The 21,711-nt window shown below is 32.4% G+C and overlaps 1 protein-coding gene across 1 annotated transcript; it reads left to right on the top strand.

Moving 5' to 3' along the window:
* Nucleotides 1-709: 709 nt before the first annotated feature.
* LOC140054998 (uncharacterized) lies at nucleotides 710-20,368 on the top strand. Its single transcript, XM_072100143.1, has 5 exons — nucleotides 710-739; nucleotides 787-1,096; nucleotides 3,766-3,801; nucleotides 4,148-4,201; nucleotides 8,943-20,368. The coding sequence occupies exons 1-5, from the start codon at nucleotides 710-712 to the stop codon at nucleotides 20,366-20,368; spliced, it is 11,856 nt and encodes a 3,951-aa protein (XP_071956244.1).
* Nucleotides 20,369-21,711: the final 1,343 nt, after the last annotated feature.

Raw genomic sequence — 21,711 nt, 5'->3', positions numbered from 1 at the left:
CCCAACAATCATTGACTGATGAATGAATTGAATCTCTAAATGAGCAGGAAGAATGATCGAAGAAACATGTTTCTTAGATATTTGCCAATTAGTCGATACAGTTGATCACACTATTGAAAAAAAAAAGTCCTTAGTGAAAGAACACAGGTTGATGATATGATAATAAAATGTCCAACAAAAAAGAAACATTGAAATTGGAATACCACGAGGTAGTGGTCTCGGTACAGTTCAGTGACTGGTGACTGAGTACTGTATTTGTAACGTTATAATGTGTGTTTATTCAGTGCAAAATTTGTGAATGTAGGAATGGGCATTGTAGGAGGTGTGTTAAAGGTTAAAGCTATATATAAAAAGAGCAGTTTAGGCCTGTATTATATATATTTATATTCCTCTAATAGAATTCTAACTCTAATTCTGTAGCCAGCTCATCGGTAAAATACAATTAGACAGCCATAAGTAGCGCACAATAAACCGCCAAAATTAAAAATACAACATGAAACTTATTCTTGATTACATTCGACATGTTCAAATTAAATTGTTTTTGCAGACAAACACATGTTTTGAATAATGTCAGACCTTGAGAGTAAGTTTAGAGGGTTGAAAGCCCAACTTAGTAAGTGTTATGAAGGCGAAGACTACAAATTGTTGAGATTTTGCCTAGGTGATCATCTGCAACTAGGAGACCTTGCTGATGCAGAAACCATTGCACATGATTTATTCAACAAGCTCGATAGCGAAGGTGGCTGTGGTGTTATTACACCAAATGATGTCAACCTTTTGTTGGAGATTACCAGATTAACCGGCCCAAAAGATGCTGAACATCTTGTACGTCAGTATATAACAGATAACAATATCAAATGTACTGGTGAAAATAAGTTGAAACCAGACCGAGAACGACTGTTTCGGGCTGTTAAACAATCTGGATCTCCTGCTGCGACACGGAGGGTTACAGCAAATTATCGACTAGATCCACATAAAAGCCTCTGGGATGTGGTATTTGAGTTGGAGAAGAGACTCATTTTACCAAAAGAGTTAACTGAGTTTGCAAGTCTTCTTGGGGAACGAGCCCAGAAAGAAATCGGCCTACTTAGTACAGGTATGTATTTCATTGCCTGGATTTTACTATTTAGTTTAATGATGAGATAGATTTAGTGCTGATTTTTTTCAATGACTAAAAACCTTCATTCTATATTATAAATTGAATATAATAACTGTTGAGATCAATTCCAGTAAAAATGGTTAGATTCTTTATAGATATTCTTTATATTGAAATTATTTGTGGAACGAAATGTATGTAACAAAAGTTTATTTGAGTTTTAATTGAAAACATATAAACCGACATGAAAATCCATGACAATTTATGACTTTCTAATTACTTAATATATTGTAAGGCTTTTCAATTTGTTCGTTTTTACTTTTTAGACTTCTACTGTCTATTTAATATACAGTTAAATTTTAATAATCATCAGGTATTAATCATGTAAAAGTAATTAAGAAAAATTCTAAATGGTAATATTATGAACATGAAAAAGATGCAGGTGAAGCAATGAGTTCCAAACAAGTAGCTCCCAGTAAAAAAAACAAGGCCATATATATGGCTGCAGTCGCGTGCTAAAGTTAGTGTTTACCGACCAACTGACCGACCAATCAACCGACCGACATAGTGAGCTGTAGAGTCTAAATCTAATTTGAATATCTGCAATGTTGCATTAATTTTACGCAATTAAAGAAATAACATTAGTGAATACTAATACAGCATTTTTCTATACAGCATTTTGAATGTTTATTATTTAATTCAGACTCATAACAAAAAAAAATAGGACGGTTTGAAAATTACGATACTGTTTTAAAATAAAACATATGCAGTATAAACATAAAAGAAGAATAACATGCAGTATTGATTATTAGAAAAGAAACAAATGCATTTAGATGTTGATTTTACACTTGTTATACATACTCGTGATATAATGAATGATTTTGAATTTTCAAAATACGCTTCGTCTTGTCTAACGCACAGTAACACATTTTATTTATCATTATGTAAATTTAAAATCATTTATTACACAAACCATTGTGTTTTCATGAACTGTTAAAATACTGAACAACCCGGCGAGTGTATTTGTTCGATATCTTGTTTATCTTTGATTACGAGTGCTATGCTTTGTATTTTTTATATGCGATATTTAAAGTTCAACTTCAATTTATTTCTATAATGAATTGCGATAATAAAGTTCAAGTTAAGTTAAAATGTTAGCAGCGCAACCATCAATAGAGCAATATGAGCTTTTTAAGTTCCTACATAATGTTTTCTCAAACTACAGTACTGAAACAAACAAAGGAAGACAAATAGTTGCACTTTATTTGTAAAATAACACACATATCATCACTGGTTCCAACATTATTTTTAGTTAATCAATAATTATAGGCCTACAAAGAGGAATGCGCATTCATCATAACTCATTGCTGTCCATTCTGTTATTAGTGTATGTTATTCCCGGCCGCATTATTTTTTTTACCTATGAGGTTAAGGCAGAAATCATGAATACTTCATTATCTTAAATACGGGACATTATAGAGGGCGCTATATAAGTATAATATAATGCGATATTTATAGCGCTATTTCATGAAGATCAGAGCGCTGTGGACTTAGATGTTACACTTTTTCAACAACATTCTTCTCCCCTAAGGGTCACATCGTGTCATCGGCAGCCAACGACGGCGGCATTACGTCTGTCCACGACAGTATGTGAACTAGCACACCGGGTAACCGCATTCGAAAAATGTAGGCCTACTAGTTTCTTACAGTGCTTGCCAACCAAAATGTTTGGTCTAGTGGTAAAGGCTTTAACCTATAACACTGAAGCCTTCGGTTCAAGGTTTATCAAGTTTTTTTTTAATAGTTGAGATTATTTAGAGGGTTAGGTTTAGGAAGTAGATCAGCTATGTTGCAATTCTTTATAATAGAAACTAAATAAGGTAATGAATTATTCATGATTTCTAATATAATAGTAATAGCCTAAAATATTTTTTCCCGGCCTCTGTTTCTTTTCCTATTAACTTTCATTCCACAAAATTATCCTCTGTAACGCTTCTTTCTTTACTTCCTTTCATTCATACAGTATTTGTGCTCCACTCGTGCCCATTCTTCTTAAAACCTCTTTATTTCCAACAAAATGTCATTATTTGATGATCCTCCTATACATAAATGTAAATACAATTTGAATACATCGGTTGTATATAAGGTTTGGAAAAGTGTGTTTTTGTTATAAATATAATTCATTTTGCGTTACACATTGTATGCCGTTATAAAATTAAAACATACACGGTTTCGTATTTAAACATTGATCTCTTATCTTTGGAATCAAATCCAATAAAATCGTACACAAAACTAGTTAAATATAATAGACTGAATAACATATAAAATTACTAATTTTTGAATAATATATACTAATATTAACTGAGGCATTTTTGTATATCAGTGAGGTGAGAAAGTCTGAGTGCAGCTCCCGCTTTTTAAGCTATCTTCACTATGACATTTATGTATGAAAGGAGATATTAATTTATGTTTATTTTTAATTGAATATAATAAATGTTACACGTTGTGTGAATCATTTCCAGTAAACAATACACCATTATGATTGTCTGATGATTTCAATTTATTGGATGATTATTTGCCGGTTCTTAGAAATTGATTTGATTTTGATTTACTATTATGTATTAATCATTACAATTAATTAAACAATATCAATCATTATTTATTTCTAGATCTTGATCAGAGTAAAGAACTTGAAGCCAATGAAGGTAAAGCAACGAGTAAAGGTATATAATGAAATTATCATAATTTCGACAACCGTAAAGTTTGTGCATGTCATAGTCAAATACTAAATTCGTGAATAAAGCATTTAAAATATTTCTTTTTAGAATATTCCTTATAATGAAATTATTTGTAGAAACAAAAATAAAAATATATGTTCAAAATGTTATTTTAGTTTAATAAAAAATATATGAACATCCATGCTATGGGATCCATAAAAATCCAAGACTTTAAAAAAAACTTATTTAGCCTCTACTATCTACTTAATGCATACTTTAATTTTAATACTCATCATAATTAATCATATACAAATAATTAACAATTTGTTTCTAGATGATAGTAAGAAAAATGAAAAAGATGCAGCTGAAACAACTAGTTCCAGTAAAGGTAATTAAGAAAAAATGAAAACCGTGATGTTGCAATCTAATGTCTTGTATTTCATTTAGATTTAGATTATTAACAAATAAGATAGACAAAATATATTTAAAAACAAGGCCAACAGCCATTAAGTCGCGTGCTACAATGCATAGTGATACCGGACCGACAGACAAACAGACCGACAGACAGACAGACCGACAGACAGACGGACCGACCGACATAGTGAACTATACTGACCGAAATTACTGAACATGTTTAAAAATGTTGAAATGTTTAAAAACATTTATATTTTTTTAATTTACACGTGCGTAGCCTGTCACTTTTGACGTGCTCGTATAACGTAATTTCGAGTTGAAAAGTAAGTCAAGAAAACAGAAATCGGGCAAAAAGAGTGCGCAATAACATTTAACGCGCAGTGCGCGCGCAAAAATATGCGCACTCATGGCAATTTTGTAAACGCTTAAAATTGCCTGAAACGTACTCTTATTTCATCGAAAATAAATTTTGAAAATTTTAAGCGCGCGTACGCATGCGTTACATGCGCTACGCACGTAATTGTATTGCCATATGATGATTTATGCCCTGAAATTTATGAGTACCAAATTTTATTTAATTGTGATTCATGGTTGTTAAGATATGATTACAAACGTGATTTCGTTAAATCGTGCGTAGACCGCGTAATTTTTTATTGCGCACCGTGAAAACATAACCACATCGATTCCTGGCCATAAGGAATATTCTGTGAAAAATTGACTTAGCTAGATTAAACTGATATCAAGATAAGGTCATAAAGCGATAAAACGCATAGTGATACCGGACCGACAGACAGACAGACCGACAGACAGACAGACCGACCGACCGACATAGTGAACTATAGAGTCGCTTCCACGCGACTAAAAAAAACATACACAGTTATAGAAAGACACACGTTTGAATAATTAAATAAACGAATGCATTTAGATTATGTAAACGCTTGTCATACATAGTTGTGATAAAATAAATGATTTTAAATTTGTAAAATATACTTTGTCTAGTATAACATTGTAGCAGCACAAAGAGAGCAAAAACGTGATAATTAACTAAATTACTTGAATTGAACCAAACAAATGAAGACAAATAATTGCACTTTATTTGTAAAATAAATTACACCCTTATCACCTGGTTCTAACAACAATTTAAGTATTGTATTATTAATATTAGTATAGACCTATCATGGCATATTAATCTTGCAAGTGAATCTATTAAAATAAACTTGTCTAATAAGAAACAAGGCCAACAGCCATTAAGTCGCGTGCTACAATGCATAGTGATACCGGACCGACAGACAGACCGACAGACAGACCGACAGACCGACAGACAGACAGACAGACCGACCGACCGACATAGTGAACTATACTGACCGAAATTACTGAACATGTTTAAAAATGTTGAAATGTTTAAAAACATTTATATTTTTTTAATTTACACGTGCGTAGCCTGTCACTTTTGACGTGCTCGTATAACGTGATTTCGAGTTGAAAAGTAAGTCAAGAAAACAGAAATCGGGCAAAAAGAGTGCGCAATAACATTTAACGCGCAGTGCACGTGCAAAAATATGCGCACTCATGGCAATTTTGTAAACGCTTAAAATTGCCTGAAACGTACTCTTATTTCATCGAAAATAAAATTTGAAAATTTTAAGCGTGCGTACGCATGCGTTACATGCGCTACGCACGTATTTGTATTGCCATATGATGATTTATGCCCTGAAATTTATGAGTACCAAATTTTATTTAATTGTGATTCATGGTTGTGAAGATATGATTACAAACGTGATTTCGTTAAATCGTGCGTAGACCGCGTAATGTTTTATTGCGCACCGTGAAAACATAACCACATCGATTCCTGGCCATAAGGAAAATACTGTGAAAAATTGACCTAGCTAGATTAAACTGATATCAAGATAAGGTCAGAAAGCGATAAAACGCATAGTGATACCGGACCGACAGACAGACCGACAGACAGACAGACAGACCGACCAACCGACCGACATAGTGAACTATAGAGTCGCGTCCACGCGACTAAAAAGGTGTTTTTTTGTCCAGATAATGGAGTAAATCCAGTAACACCCCCACAGGCATCTGGTGAAAGTATATATTTTATTTCTTTATGATGATCAGTAAACAAAAGTAGAAATAAGAAAATATAGGTCTTAAAACAATTTGAAGTCAATATAATCAATGCTTATTTTACTGCATACAACTTTCAGGTTAATCGATTTTACGGGAAGCAAACAATGACTGAGACTTATAAGTTTTCAGGACAAGCTAAATAACGCACACACTGCAATCGACTTTACCATGGAAGTTGCTCATAATAACTATTTTTTGTCATTAGATTTATTTAAAGAAATAATAAAGTTAAACAAAATTGGTCTAAATAGTTTTACAGTACATCAAAAACAGTAGAAAATGATCATGATACCGAGATAGCTGAAATTGGTTATCTGATTCGATTTTTTCAGAATCTTCTTTTGTAAGTCTAAATCATAATCCAGCCTTCTTACTCTCAATTCTGATTTAGCTTGTGTTTCTGTTAGTAAAGAATAACAAACAGGAATCATAAGAGAGTCGAACCATGCTTAAATGTGTTGAAAAGGTCTTATCATATAATTATAAGCAAAGAATATATATCACAAGATTGAGTAATCCGCGATTTTCCCTGTAACAGTAATATTGTCCATGTGGTAGGGCGCCGCCATAAGTGTGGATGTATCTGGGATGTATACAACTTTTTGTGAAGGTTTCACTAATCAAATGCTGGACCACCGGAGTATTTTCCGATGATAAAAATGTTATCAACTACATGCCAACATTATGTTAAATACTATTTGAATATTTAATTGTTCGTTTTATGCAATTTATTTAGTAAAAACTGCCGTATAAACAGTTTGATTTATCAACCGGGCGCTACGATAGCGTGACCGGGCGTGTTGGTGTTTACGCGTTTTCACGAAGGATAGTTTAATAATATTCCTATATTTAACTTGTTTCTGGTAAAACAAATAAATGTTAATGACATCTAACATTTTCTCCTATTAATAACATGTGTTTTATACTAATTTATATCATAAAAACAATACTTAATTTACCGGGCGTACAGTAGTACACGGCAATGGTAAAGAATAGGCCGTGCTGAGTAATATTCGTTGATTTTTGGTGTTGCTGTGTTAGGCCTTTTTTGTGAACTAACTTAGCATGTTATAAGCTATAGACAACTAGGATGTGATTTTTATCACTGGTGCTGCAATAACAACCTGAAACTAAACATAAAGAAAACAAAAGAAATGCAAATTGATTTTAGGAAAATTAAAGAACCCTTAGAACCTCTGATTATAAATGAAAATGAGATTGAAGTAGTAAATGAGTACAAATATCTGGGTTGTATAATTGACAATAAGCTAAATTGGATAAATAATGTAAATAAAGCCACATGCAAAGCCAACCAAAGGATGTTTATTTTAAGAAAAATGAAGTACCTACAAATTGACAAAACTATACTTAAATTGTTTTATAACTCTGTAATTCTCAGTGTAATACTTTTTTGTAATGTTTGTTTTTATGGTAATACAATGCAAAAAGATAAAATTAAACTTAATCGAATAGGAAATAGAGCAATTAGACTAGTAGGAGAGCACTTACCTGATGTTGAATCCTTGTATAAAGAAAATGTGTTAAAAAAAGTAAAAAGTATCATTGATGATGAAACACATCCTCTTCACAAACAATTTGCTCTCATGAATTCTGGCATAAGACTACGTGCACTTAATACCAAAACAAAACGGTTTAGGTGCTCGTTTGTACCTAATGCTATACACTTATATAACTCCAGAGTACAAAGGTAAAATGTAACCGATAATTTTTATCTAATTTTAACAATTTTTAGCCTCTTAACTTTTTGTGTGTGTTTTTGTAAATTGTATTTTATATTTTTGTATTTTGCCAGTTTTCAAATCACATTTCTGTTTTTTAAATGGACAATAAAGTATAAGTATATATGACTATGACTAATACAAACGTTAATGTTAGTAAATAATTGTCTGTAAAAGTGAATAAACACTAGTTTGTTAATAAATATGTATTATAAAATAGTTTACAATTGCAAAAACTATCATCATAATTCTATTTAATGTGACATGTATCATGTCTATTAAATCAAGTCTTATTTAGTATGTATACATCCGCCCTTATGAGGGCGGGCATCACTCACTGGAGCTCTCTGTTACAAATTTCTCATGCAAAAATCGCGGAATACTCATTCTTGTGATATATATTCTTTGTTATAAGGGATAGAAATTATTTCATTCACTCGATTCTAATGACGGTATTTATATCAGTTGTTGATGTTGTGATTGATGGTTACTAGCATTGTATAAGTAATAATTATTATTTAAATAATGCTATTTTATATTTTGAGTAATATTACTGTAGGAATTTAACATTTTGTTTATTAGTGAATTAATTGTTGCTAATAATATAATTATTAACGTATTTATTTAAAACACCCCAAATAAACTCACGCCTGAACAAACGCCCCTCCAATAAACGCCCAGGGCCTTTATGGTGGTGTACCGTGAACTTTATATCAACATTTAATCTCGCCATGTAAACCTTCGTCAGAAAGTTCACATTATCATGTCAATAACTATCAAAGCATACTGTGATATAATGTGATGTAATCCCAGCCATAATTCAATTGTTTATATTCATAGAAAAAATAGAAAAGTACCTGCTTGCAAGACAACAAATGCTGTGTCAGAAGGAGTATAAAAATTTGACACCATCAATAATGAATAGCAAGGACAATCTCGACATTGACGTCTTCACCAAGTTGGACCTCATAATAGAAAATGATAAGACAAGAAAAAACCAACCAACAACATTGCCAGACATATTAACTACTATAGAAAGCACACCTGGATGCAGAGTTCTTATAGAAGGCGAGGCTGGCATCGGAAAAACAACCATGTTAAGGTACTTGGCATACAAAACAACTGAAAAGCAACCTATCGCATTCAAAGGTAAAATTGTTTTTCTATTTAACGTAAGGGATTTTGAAAAAGACAACAGCATCTTTGACGTGATTGAAGAACAACTTGATATGGAAGATTTCAATTTAGATACAGGTCTCGAAGAAAATCCAAAGTTGATTAAACAATTTATAAAGAAATATGACGATACAATGGTGCTGTTATTAGACGGATTAGATGAATTACGTTTTGAAAATAAAAGCTTGGTAAATCTTTTTAGAGGAAAATTATTAGGTAGGAGTGTTGTGCTACTTACTTCAAGATCAGAACACATCGATGAATTCATAAAAGACTGTAATATACATGTGACGGTGAAAGGATTTAACAGATATAGCATTGGGAAATATATTAAGAACCATTTTAATTATTTTGAAAACCCTGAATTGGGGCATGACCTTATACATGAATTACAAATTGACCAGAATGTATCAGAGATGCAACATAATGAATTGTGCAAAAACCCTATGTTTCTACTCTCAATTTGTATTATTTGGGAAGATGAACGACGCCTTCCTTCGAATAATGCTGACCTCTTTAAAGAAATTTTCCGTTGTATTCTGAATCATTACATTAAAAAAAATGGGATACAGCAAAAAAAAATTGCTATATTTGAAAAAATTCCAGAAAAGTATGTAGATGCTATGATGTTCTTAGGAGAATGTATGTATAGTAGCCTGAAAAAAAATCAACTTTCAATTGAAAAGAACGATGAAGATGATTTAGTTAAGCTGGCATTTAAACTAGGATTTGTTTGTAGAATACCATCACTTTTAAGATCTGACTCGGAGCCTGAAATTTACATGCCAACACACAAATCAATACTGGAATCACTAGTAGGATTTTATATTTACAAACTTTGTGAACGAGGAGATATGATAAATGAATGTACAACCGATGTAAAAAAATCTAAATATCTTATTAGTGCATATATATTTGCAGTTGAATTTCTTGGTGCTGATGCAGATAAATTACTACAGCATTGGGTTACAGATAACTTATCAACGTATCGTCCTTTGATACATCATTTTTTGAAATTTGTTAACGATAAACATTGGGGAAAAGTGAAACATGCCTTAATCCAAATTCCCACAAAAGTAAACCAATACACAGATGTATTAAAATCATTAAAAGCATGTATTGATTACTTTAATTCAAATTTAGCTGTTGTTGGCGAGCATTTTATAGATCGTGTAATGCAACTCAGTATCTTGAATCTTAATGAACTTGATTTGAGAACATTTTGTAATACATTATCTGTTGATAGTAGAGGAAATGTCCTTGCACACATTGTATATTTTTGTACGCATACACTTGACTTACATAATTACAATCTAACAGGTGGTGCAATGAATGTTATGATTACAGAATGGTCTAAAATGGGCGGTGAGCTGAATTTTAACCGTTTCATAATCAGCGAAAATAATCTCAATGGGATTGATGCCAAATTACTTCATGAATTAATGACGTCGGTAAATTTCTACCTGTCATTTGATATGATCGATTGTAATCTTTCAGGTAAACTAATGAATGACATTAGTACGTACTGTAAAGAAAGTATGGAAATATTTATGCTTAATATAGCAAAAAATAATCTCAGTGACGTAAAGGGTACGTTACTGGGTAACGTTTTTAGCACAATTCCTAAGCTTTTAACACTCGACGTGCATGACTGCGCACTATCGGGGCACACATTGAATGAAATGATATGCGCGTATAAAGGAAATGAGTTAAAATTACAGGAGATTTGTATCGAGAAAAACAATATCAGTGGCATTGATGGTAATTTATTAGGGAAGTTCTTGACTAGGATTCCTGGGCTGCTTAAACTTGGCATGCATGACTGTGAACTGTCTGGTGACGTTATGAATAAAATGATGAGAGAGTATCCAAAGTCAGAATTACAAGTGCTCGATATTGCAAACAACGATATCAGTGATATCGATGCAAATTTACTGGGTTCTTTCTTGAGTAAGTCTCCTAATCTGAGTGTACTTGACATGCATTATTGTAATCTATCAGGTGAAGTACTGAATACATTAATGATTGAATTGAATGAGAGAAATGAGTTACAATTACAAGAGCTTAATATTGGAAATAAAGATATATGTGACATAACTGGCGGCACTTTGCTGGGTAATTTCTGGAGTACCTCCCCAAAGCTAAGCATAGTTGACCTCAATGATTTCAATCTATCAGATAAGACCTATTTACAAGCGAATAATGCGGAGAAAATTGACATCAGTAAAATTGACGGTACCTCAATTGGTACATTTTTTAGTAAACCTAATAAGCTAAAAATGAATGAAATAGAGGATCATTCAGATAAGAATGAAATGAACAGAGTGTACGCAAAAAGAGAGTACCGACTTCAACAGTTTAATATTAGGAAAAATGATATTAGTAACATCGATAGTACTTTACTGGGTACTGTTTTGGGAAAATCTCTTAAAATGTCCAAGCTTGTGATGCATGATTGCAAATTAACTGGTGGCATAATGAACGAAATCATAAACAGATATGAAAGAGATACGATAGAATTAAGAGAATTTTATATTGGGAATAATGATATCAGTGACATTGATGGTAATTTACTTAGTACTTTAATAATGAAGTCTCCTAAATTGCAAATACTTGACCTGGGTCATTGCAAATTATCAGGTAAAATAATTAATACAATGATGGAAACATATGCAGCAAAAGAGTTACAATTGAAATGTCTTTTTATTGACAATAATGATATAAGTGACATTGATGGTATTTTACTGGGTAATTTCTTGAGTAAGTGTCCTAACCTGAGTAAATTTCTTATGAATGATTGCAAAATATCAGGTGACGTAATGAACAAAATGACCAGAGAGTGCGGGAAGATGAAATTACAAGAGATCTATATTGGACATAATGACATGAGAGAGGTTGATGGTTCTTCACTTGGTAATTTCTTGTGTAGGGCCCCTAAGTTGCTTACACTTAGCATGAGTAATTGCCGAATAACAGGACACGTAATGAATAACATCATCAAAGCGTATGCTGTAGACAATTTTAAATTACAATTACAAAAGCTTGATATTGGAAATAATGATTTCAGTAAAATTAATGGTACTTTAATAGGTACCTTTTTGCGTGAATCTGTAAAGTTACTAATATTGCTAATGAATAATTGCAGTATATCAGGAGACGTAATGAACCAGATAATGAGAGCGTATTCAGGAGATAAGTTAGAATTACAAGTCGTCTCAATTTCTAATAATGACATCAGTGACATAAATGGTACGTTGCTGGGTACTTTTTTGAGTAAGTTTCCGAAGCTGCTTAAGCTTGACATGCATGATTGTAAACTATCAGGTCATGTAATGAATAAAATGATGAGAGCCTATTCAGGAGATAAGTCAGACTTACAATTGCTTCATATTTATAATAATGATTTCAGTGATATTGATGGCACTTTACTTGGTACTTTCTTGAGTAAGTGTCCTAAACTTCCTGGTCTTTATATGTATGATTGTAAACTATCAGGAAACGTAATGAACAAGATGATGAGAGCGTATTCAGGAGATGAGTTAGAATTACAAGTGGTCTCAATTTATAATAATGATATCAGTGACATAGATGGTAGGTTGCTGGGTACTTTATTAAGTAGGTGTCAAAAGCTGTTAAAGCTTAGCATGCATGATTGCAAACTATCAGGAAATGTAATGAATGAAATGATGAGAATGTATTCAGGAGATAAGTCAGACTTACAATTGCTTAATATTTTTAATAATGATTTCAGTGATATTGATGGTGCTTTACTTGGTACTTTCTTGAGTAATTGTCCTAAACTTCCTGGTCTTTATATGTATGATTGTAAAATATCAGGAGACGTAATGAACAAGATGATGAGAGCGTATTCAGGAGAAGAGTTAGAATTACAAGAGGTCTCAATGTATAATAATGATATCAGAGACATAGATGGTAGTTTACTGGGCAATTTCTTAACCAAGTTTCCAAAGTTGCTTAAGCTTGACATGCATGATTGTAAACTATCAGGTGTCGTAATTAATGAAATGGCAGGGGTTTGTGCAGCAGTTAAGTTTGAATTGCAGGAGATTTATATTGGGAATAATGACATCAGAGACGTTAATGGTGCTTTACTTGGTACTTACTTGAGCACGTGTCCCAAACTTCTTATACTTAATTTGTTTAATTGCAATTTATCTGGGGAGAAAGTTAATGAAATTATTAGAGTATATGCAGATACAGATGAGTTACAATTACAATTGCTTAACATTGGGAATAATGATATTCATGACATTGATGCTGATTTACTTGGTACTTATTTGAGCAGGTCTTCGAATTTGCTTAAACTTTACATGCAGAATTGCAAATTAACTGGTGGAGTAATGAATGAAATGATGAGAGGGTATTCAGGAGATGAGTTAGAATTACAAGAGCTTTTCATTTATAATAATGATATCAGTGACATAGATGGTAGGTTGCTGGGTACTTTATTAAGTAGGTGTCAAAAGCTGTTAAAGCTTAGCATGCATGATTGCAAACTATCAGGAAATGTAATGAATGAAATGATGAGAGCGTACTCAAGAGATAAGTCAGACTTACAATTGCTTAATATTTATAATAATGATTTCAGAGATATTGATGGTGCTTTACTTGGTACTTTCTTAAGTAAGTGTCCTAAACTTCCTGGTCTTCATATGTATGATTGTAAAATATCAGGAGACGTAATGAACAAGATGATGAGAGCGTATTCAGGAGAAGAGTTAGAATTACAAGTGGTCTCAATTTATAATAATGATATCAGTGACATAGATGGTAGGTTGCTGGGTACTTTATTAAGTAGGTGTCAAAAGCTGTTAAAGCTTAGCATGCATGATTGCAAACTATCGGGAAATGTAATGAATGAAATGATGAGAGCGTATTCAAGAGATAAGTCAGACTTACAATTGCTTCATATTTATAATAATGATTTTAGTGATATTGATGGTGCTTTACTGGGTACTTTCTTGAGTAAGTGTCCTAAACTTCCTGGTCTTTATATGTATGATTGTAAAATATCAGGAGACGTAATGAACAAGATGATGAGAGCGTATTCAGGAGAAGAGTTAGAATTACAAGAGGTCTCAATGTATAATAATGATATCAGAGACATAGAAGGTAGTTTACTGGGTACTTTCTTAACCAAGTTTCCAAAGCTGCTTAAGCTTGACATGCATGAATGCAAACTATCAGGAAATGTAATGAATGAAATGATGAGAATGTATTCAGGAGATAAGTCAGACTTACAATTGCTTAATATTTTTAATAATGATTTCAGTGATATTGATGGTGCTTTACTTGGTACTTTCTTGAGTAAGTGCCCAAAGCTTCCTTATCTTTATATGTATGATTGTAAACTATCAGGAGACGTAATGAACAAGATGATGAGAGCGTATTCAGGAGATGAGTTAGATTTACAAGTGGTCTCAATTTATAATAATGATATCAGAGACATAGATGGTAGTTTACTCGGTACTTTCATAACCAAGTTTCCAAAGTTGCTTATGCTTGACATGCACGATTGCAAACTATCAGGAAATGTAATGAACAAGATGATGAGAGCGTGTTTAGGAGATGAGTTAGAATTACAAGTGGTCTCAATTTATAATAATGATATCAGAGACATAGATGGTAGTTTACTCGGTAATTTCTTAACCAAGTTTCCAAAGTTGCTTGAGCTTGAAATGCATGATTGCAAACTATCAGGAAATGTAATGAATGAAATGATGAGAGCGTATTCAAGAGATACGTCAGACTTACAATTGCTTAATATTTATAATAATGATTTCAGTGATATTGATGGCGCTTTACTTGGTACTTTCTTAAGTACGTGTCCTAAACTTCCTGGTCTTTATATGTATGATTGTAAACTATCAGGAGACGTAATGAACAAGATGATGAGAACGTATTCAGGAGATGAGTTAGAATTACAAGTGATTTCAATTTATAACAATGATATCAGAGACATAGATGGTACGTTGCTAGGTACTTTTTTGAGTAAGTTTCACAAACTGCTTGAACTGTACATGTATGATTGTAAACTATCAGGAGACGTAATGAACCAGATGATGAGAGCGTATTCAGGAGATGAGTTAGAATTACAAGTGGTCTCAATGTATAATAATGATATCAGAGACATAGATGGTAGTTTACTGGGCAATTTCTTAACCAAGTTTCCAAAGCTGCTTAAGCTTGACATGCATGAATGCAAACTATCAGGAAATGTAATGAATGAAATGATGAGAATGTATTCAGGAGATAAGTCAGACTTACAATTGCTTAATATTTTTAATAATGATTTTAGTGATATTGATGGTGCTTTACTGGGTACTTTCTTGAGTAAGTGTCCTAAACTTCCTGGTCTTTATATGTATGATTGTAAAATATCAGGAGACGTAATGAACAAGATGATGAGAGCGTATTCAGGAGAAGAGTTAGAATTACAAGAGGTCTCAATGTATAATAATGATATCAGAGACATAGAAGGTAGTTTACTGGGTACTTTCTTAACCAAGTTTCCAAAGCTGCTTAAGCTTGACATGCATGAATGCAAACTATCAGGAAATGTAATGAATGAAATGATGAGAATGTATTCAGGAGATAAGTCAGACTTACAATTGCTTAATATTTTTAATAATGATTTCAGTGATATTGATGGTGCTTTACTTGGTACTTTCTTGAGTAAGTGCCCAAAGCTTCCTTATCTTTATATGTATGATTGTAAACTATCAGGAGACGTAATGAACAAGATGATGAGAGCGTATTCAGGAGATGAGTTAGATTTACAAGTGGTCTCAATTTATAATAATGATATCAGAGACATAGATGGTAGTTTACTCGGTACTTTCATAACCAAGTTTCCAAAGTTGCTTATGCTTGACATGCACGATTGCAAACTATCAGGAAATGTAATGAACAAGATGATGAGAGCGTGTTTAGGAGATGAGTTAGAATTACAAGTGGTCTCAATTTATAATAATGATATCAGAGACATAGATGGTAGTTTACTCGGTAATTTCTTAACCAAGTTTCCAAAGTTGCTTGAGCTTGAAATGCATGATTGCAAACTATCAGGAAATGTAATGAATGAAATGATGAGAGCGTATTCAAGAGATACGTCAGACTTACAATTGCTTAATATTTATAATAATGATTTCAGTGATATTGATGGCGCTTTACTTGGTACTTTCTTAAGTACGTGTCCTAAACTTCCTGGTCTTTATATGTATGATTGTAAACTATCAGGAGACGTAATGAACAAGATGATGAGAACGTATTCAGGAGATGAGTTAGAATTACAAGTGATTTCAATTTATAACAATGATATCAGAGACATAGATGGTACGTTGCTAGGTACTTTTTTGAGTAAGTTTCACAAACTGCTTGAACTGTACATGTATGATTGTAAACTATCAGGAGACGTAATGAACCAGATGATGAGAGCGTATTCAGGAGATGAGTTAGAATTACAAGTGGTCTCAATTTATAATAATGATATCAGAGACATAGATGGTAATTTACTGGGTACTTTTTTAACCAAGTTTTCAAAGCTGTTAAAGCTTAGCATGCATGATTGCAAACTATCAGGAAATGTAATGAATGAAATGATGAGAGCGTATTCAGGAGATTCGTCAGACTTACAATTGCTTAATATTTATAATAATGATTTCAGTGATATTGATGGCGCTTTACTTGGTACTTTCTTAAGTACGTGTCCTAAACTTCCTGGTCTTTATATGTATGATTGTAAACTATCAGGAGACGTAATGAACAAGATGATGAGAACGTATTCAGGAGATGAGTTAGAATTACAAGTGATTTCAATTTATAACAATGATATCAGAGACATAGATGGCGCTTTACTTGGTACTTTCTTAACCAAGTTTCCAAAGTTGCTTGAGCTTGACATGCACGATTGCAAACTATCAGGAAATGTAATGAACAAGATGATGAGAGCTTGTTTAGGAGATGAGTTAGAATTACAAGTGGTCTCAATTTATAATAATGATATCAGAGACATAGATGGTAGTTTACTCGGTACTTTCTTAACCAAGTTTCCAAAGTTGCTTATGCTTGACATGCACGATTGCAAACTATCAGGAAATGTAATGAACAAGATGATGAGAGCGTGTTTAGGAGATGAGTTAGAATTACAAGTGGTCTCAATTTATAATAATGATATCAGAGACATAGATGGTAGTTTACTCGGTAATTTCTTAACCAAGTTTCCAAAGTTGCTTGAGCTTGAAATGCATGATTGCAAACTATCAGGAAATGTAATGAATGAAATGATGAGAGCGTATTCAAGAGATACGTCAGACTTACAATTGCTTCATATTTATAATAATGATTTCAGTGATATTGATGGCGCTTTACTTGGTACTTTCATAAGTAAGTGTCCTAAACTTCCTGGTCTTTATATGTATGATTGTAAACTATCAGGAGACGTAATGAACCAGATGATGAGAGCGTATTCAGGAGATGAGTTAGAATTACAAGTGGTCTCAATTTATAATAATGATATCAGTGACATAGATGGTAGGTTGCTGGGTACTTTATTAAGTAGGTGTCAAAAGCTGTTAAAGCTTAGCATGCATGAATGCAAACTATCAGGAAATGTAATGAATGAAATGATGAGAATGTATTCAGGAGATAAGTCAGACTTACAATTGCTTAATATTTATAATAATGATTTCAGTGATATTGATGGTGCTTTACTTGGTACTTTCTTGAGTAAGTGCCCAAAGCTTCCTTATCTTTATATGTATGATTGTAAACTATCAGGAGAAGTAATGAACAAGATGATGAGAGCGTATTCAGGAGATGAGTTAGATTTACAAGTGGTCTCAATTTATAATAATGATATCAGAGACATAGATGGTAGTTTACTCGGGACTTTCTTAACCAAGTTTCCAAAGTTGCTTATGCTTGACATGCACGATTGCAAACTATCAGGAAATGTAATGAACAAGATGATGAGAGCGTGTTTAGGAGATGAGTTAGAATTACAAGTGGTCTCAATTTATAATAATGATATCAGAGACATAGATGGTAGTTTACTCGGTAATTTCTTAACCAAGTTTCCAAAGTTGCTTGAGCTTGAAATGCATGATTGCAAACTATCAGGAAATGTAATGAATGAAATGATGAGAGCGTATTCAAGAGATACGTCAGACTTACAATTGCTTCATATTTATAATAATGATTTCAGTGATATTGATGGCGCTTTACTTGGTACTTTCATAAGTAAGTGTCCTAAACTTCCTGGTCTTTATATGTATGATTGTAAACTATCAGGAGACGTAATGAACCAGATGATGAGAGCGTATTCAGGAGATGAGTTAGAATTACAAGTGGTCTCAATTTATAATAATGATATCAGTGACATAGATGGTAGGTTGCTGGGTACTTTATTAAGTAGGTGTCAAAAGCTGTTAAAGCTTAGCATGCATGAATGCAAACTATCAGGAAATGTAATGAATGAAATGATGAGAATGTATTCAGGAGATAAGTCAGACTTACAATTGCTTAATATTTATAATAATGATTTCAGTGATATTGATGGTGCTTTACTTGGTACTTTCTTGAGTAAGTGCCCAAAGCTTCCTTATCTTTATATGTATGATTGTAAACTATCAGGAGAAGTAATGAACAAGATGATGAGAGCGTATTCAGGAGATGAGTTAGATTTACAAGTGGTCTCAATTTATAATAATGATATCAGAGACATAGATGGTAGTTTACTCGGGACTTTCTTAACCAAGTTTCCAAAGTTGCTTATGCTTGACATGCACGATTGCAAACTATCAGGAAATGTAATGAACAAGATGATGAGAGCGTGTTTAGGAGATGAGTTAGAATTACAAGTGGTCTCAATTTATAATAATGATATCAGAGACATAGATGGTAGTTTACTCGGTAATTTCTTAACCAAGTTTCCAAAGTTGCTTGAGCTTGAAATGCATGATTGCAAACTATCAGGAAATGTAATGAATGAAATGATGAGAGCGTATTCAAGAGATACGTCAGACTTACAATTGCTTCATATTTATAATAATGATTTCAGTGATATTGATGGCGCTTTACTTGGTACTTTCATAAGTAAGTGTCCTAAACTTCCTGGTCTTTATATGTATGATTGTAAACTATCAGGAGACGTAATGAACCAGATGATGGGAGCGTATTCAGGAGATGAGTTAGAATTACAAGTGGTCTCAATTTATAATAATGATATCAGTGACATAGATGGTAGGTTGCTGGGTACTTTATTAAGTAGGTGTCAAAAGCTGTTAAAGCTTAGCATGCATGATTGCAAACTATCGGGAAATGTAATGAATGAAATGATGAGAGCGTACTCAAGAGATAAGTCAGACTTACAATTGCTTCATATTTATAATAATGATTTCAGTGATATTGATGGTGCTTTACTTGGTAATTTCTTGAGTAAGTGTCCTAAACTTCCTGGTCTTTATATGTATGATTGTAAAATATCAGGAGACGTAATGAACAAGATGATGAGAGCGTATTCAGGAGAAGAGTTAGATTTACAAGTGATCTCAATGTATAATAATGATATCAGAGACATAGAAGGTAGTTTACTGGGTACTTTCTTAACCAAGTTTCCAAAGCTGCTTAAGCTTGACATGCATGAATGCAAACTATTAGGAAATGTAATGAATGAAATGATGAGAGCGTATTCAGGATATAAGTCAGACTTACAATTACTTAATATTTATAATAATGATTTCAGTGATATTGATGGCGCTTTACTTGGTACTTTCTTAAGTAAGTGTCCTAAACTTGCTGGTCTTTATATGTATGATTGTAAACTATCAGGAGACGTAATGAACAAGATGATGAGAGCGTATTCAGGAGATGAGTTAGAATTACAAGTGATTTCAATTTATAACAATGATATCAGAGACATAGATGGTACGTTGCTAGGTACTTTTTTGAGTAAGTTTCCGAAGCTGCTTAAGCTTGACATGCATGATTGTAAACTAACAAGTCATGTAATGAATGAAATGATGAGAATGTTTTCAGGAAATACATTGAAATTACAATTGCAAGCTTAATATTCATAAAAATGACTTTAGTGACATCGATGTTGCTTTACTTTGTACTTTCATGAGTAAGTGTCCTAAGCTACATAATCTACGCTTGGACGATTTATAATGATTATATCAGTAGTATTGATGGTAGTTTAATGGGTACTTTCTTAACCAAGTTTCCAAAGTTGCTTAAGCTCGACATGCCTAATTTCAAACTACCATGTGACATTTGTACTAAATATTATAAACCCGAATTTGTTTAATAAGTTGAACAACTTCAATGAAATTGACATGACAATATTACATAATGACCTATTCAATGAAATGCATCATACAATGAAGCAGTTTTAAACCAGCTCGTTTTACATGATGCACACATTAATTATTCATTAGATTAATCTTTGTTTTACTTCTTCACACTTTCTAAACATTCTTAAAGTAAAAATAATAAACTTGATGTTACAAAGATAATCTATTATGATTTTAACATGCCAACTTCGTTTTGACAATATGCACTCTCATATTTTACTTCTTGCCCAACATTACGATACTATTGCCCAGTAATACTGATTTTGATAATATAAAAAATAGTGACATAAATGCGTGGCGTGAAGTTGTGGAGTTTAGTGGAGATTTAAATATATCTAGACGTTTTGTTGCTTTCAATACTGACATGATTTTGCATTAGGCCTAATACTAAGGCACAGCGTTTAGAAAACCAGAAAACAATTTCTAATTTATTTTTTATATACATTTTGTTTGTTAATATGAACCAGAAATATCATTTTAAATGATTATTACTTTAAATAAAAATACAACTTGCAAATGCTTCATGGGGTTAATTGAATGAACGCGTTCGAGTTAATAACACAAACTACGCCCTCAATTTAATTATTGACGGTACAGTAGATATTGTAGTTTACTATCGTTCTAAACATTGTAGTTGTGTAGGCCCTAAATACGTTCAATAATATTATTGTGAATTATAACATTATATAACTATATATTATATTAAACTATATTATAATAACTGATAATGTAACTGCATACGTTTTTCAATAATTTTTTCTTTATTCAATAATAATGCATATGTGCATAATTATTAGAAAATGTATACATTATAGTTATATTAGTGTTATATGCTGAATAGTAATACTTGTATAGAGTATTTACATGAAATAATATTTCTTTTTAGCAAACTATATATTACAGTACTCGTTTTACTACATTTACGCTAAGTTTTCATTAATTTTTCATGTTTTTTTGTTCACACACAGATCTCAGAGTAATAATATGTTACAATTTGCCTGTTAGTAAGAATAAGCTTTAGTAAGAATGTAAGTTATCGTATAATATACAGGAATATG

Source organism: Antedon mediterranea, chromosome 7, assembly GCF_964355755.1.
Source record: "Antedon mediterranea chromosome 7, ecAntMedi1.1, whole genome shotgun sequence".
NCBI lineage: Eukaryota > Metazoa > Echinodermata > Crinoidea > Comatulida > Antedonidae > Antedon > Antedon mediterranea.
This window is presented reverse-complemented; position numbering and strand designations above follow the sequence as displayed.

What these genes read in the sequence shown, in the direction of transcription:
- LOC140054998 (XM_072100143.1), top strand. Translation starts at nt 710, where the DNA reads ATGATTTATTCAACAAGCTCGATAGCGAAG. An exon ending in AATCGGCCTACTTAGTACAG is followed by an intron (nt 1,097 to 3,765) that starts GTATGTATTTCA and finishes ATTTATTTCTAG; the next exon opens with ATCTTGATCAGAGTAAAGAA. An exon ending in AACAACTAGTTCCAGTAAAG is followed by an intron (nt 4,202 to 8,942) that starts GTAATTAAGAAA and finishes TTATATTCATAG; the next exon opens with AAAAAATAGAAAAGTACCTG.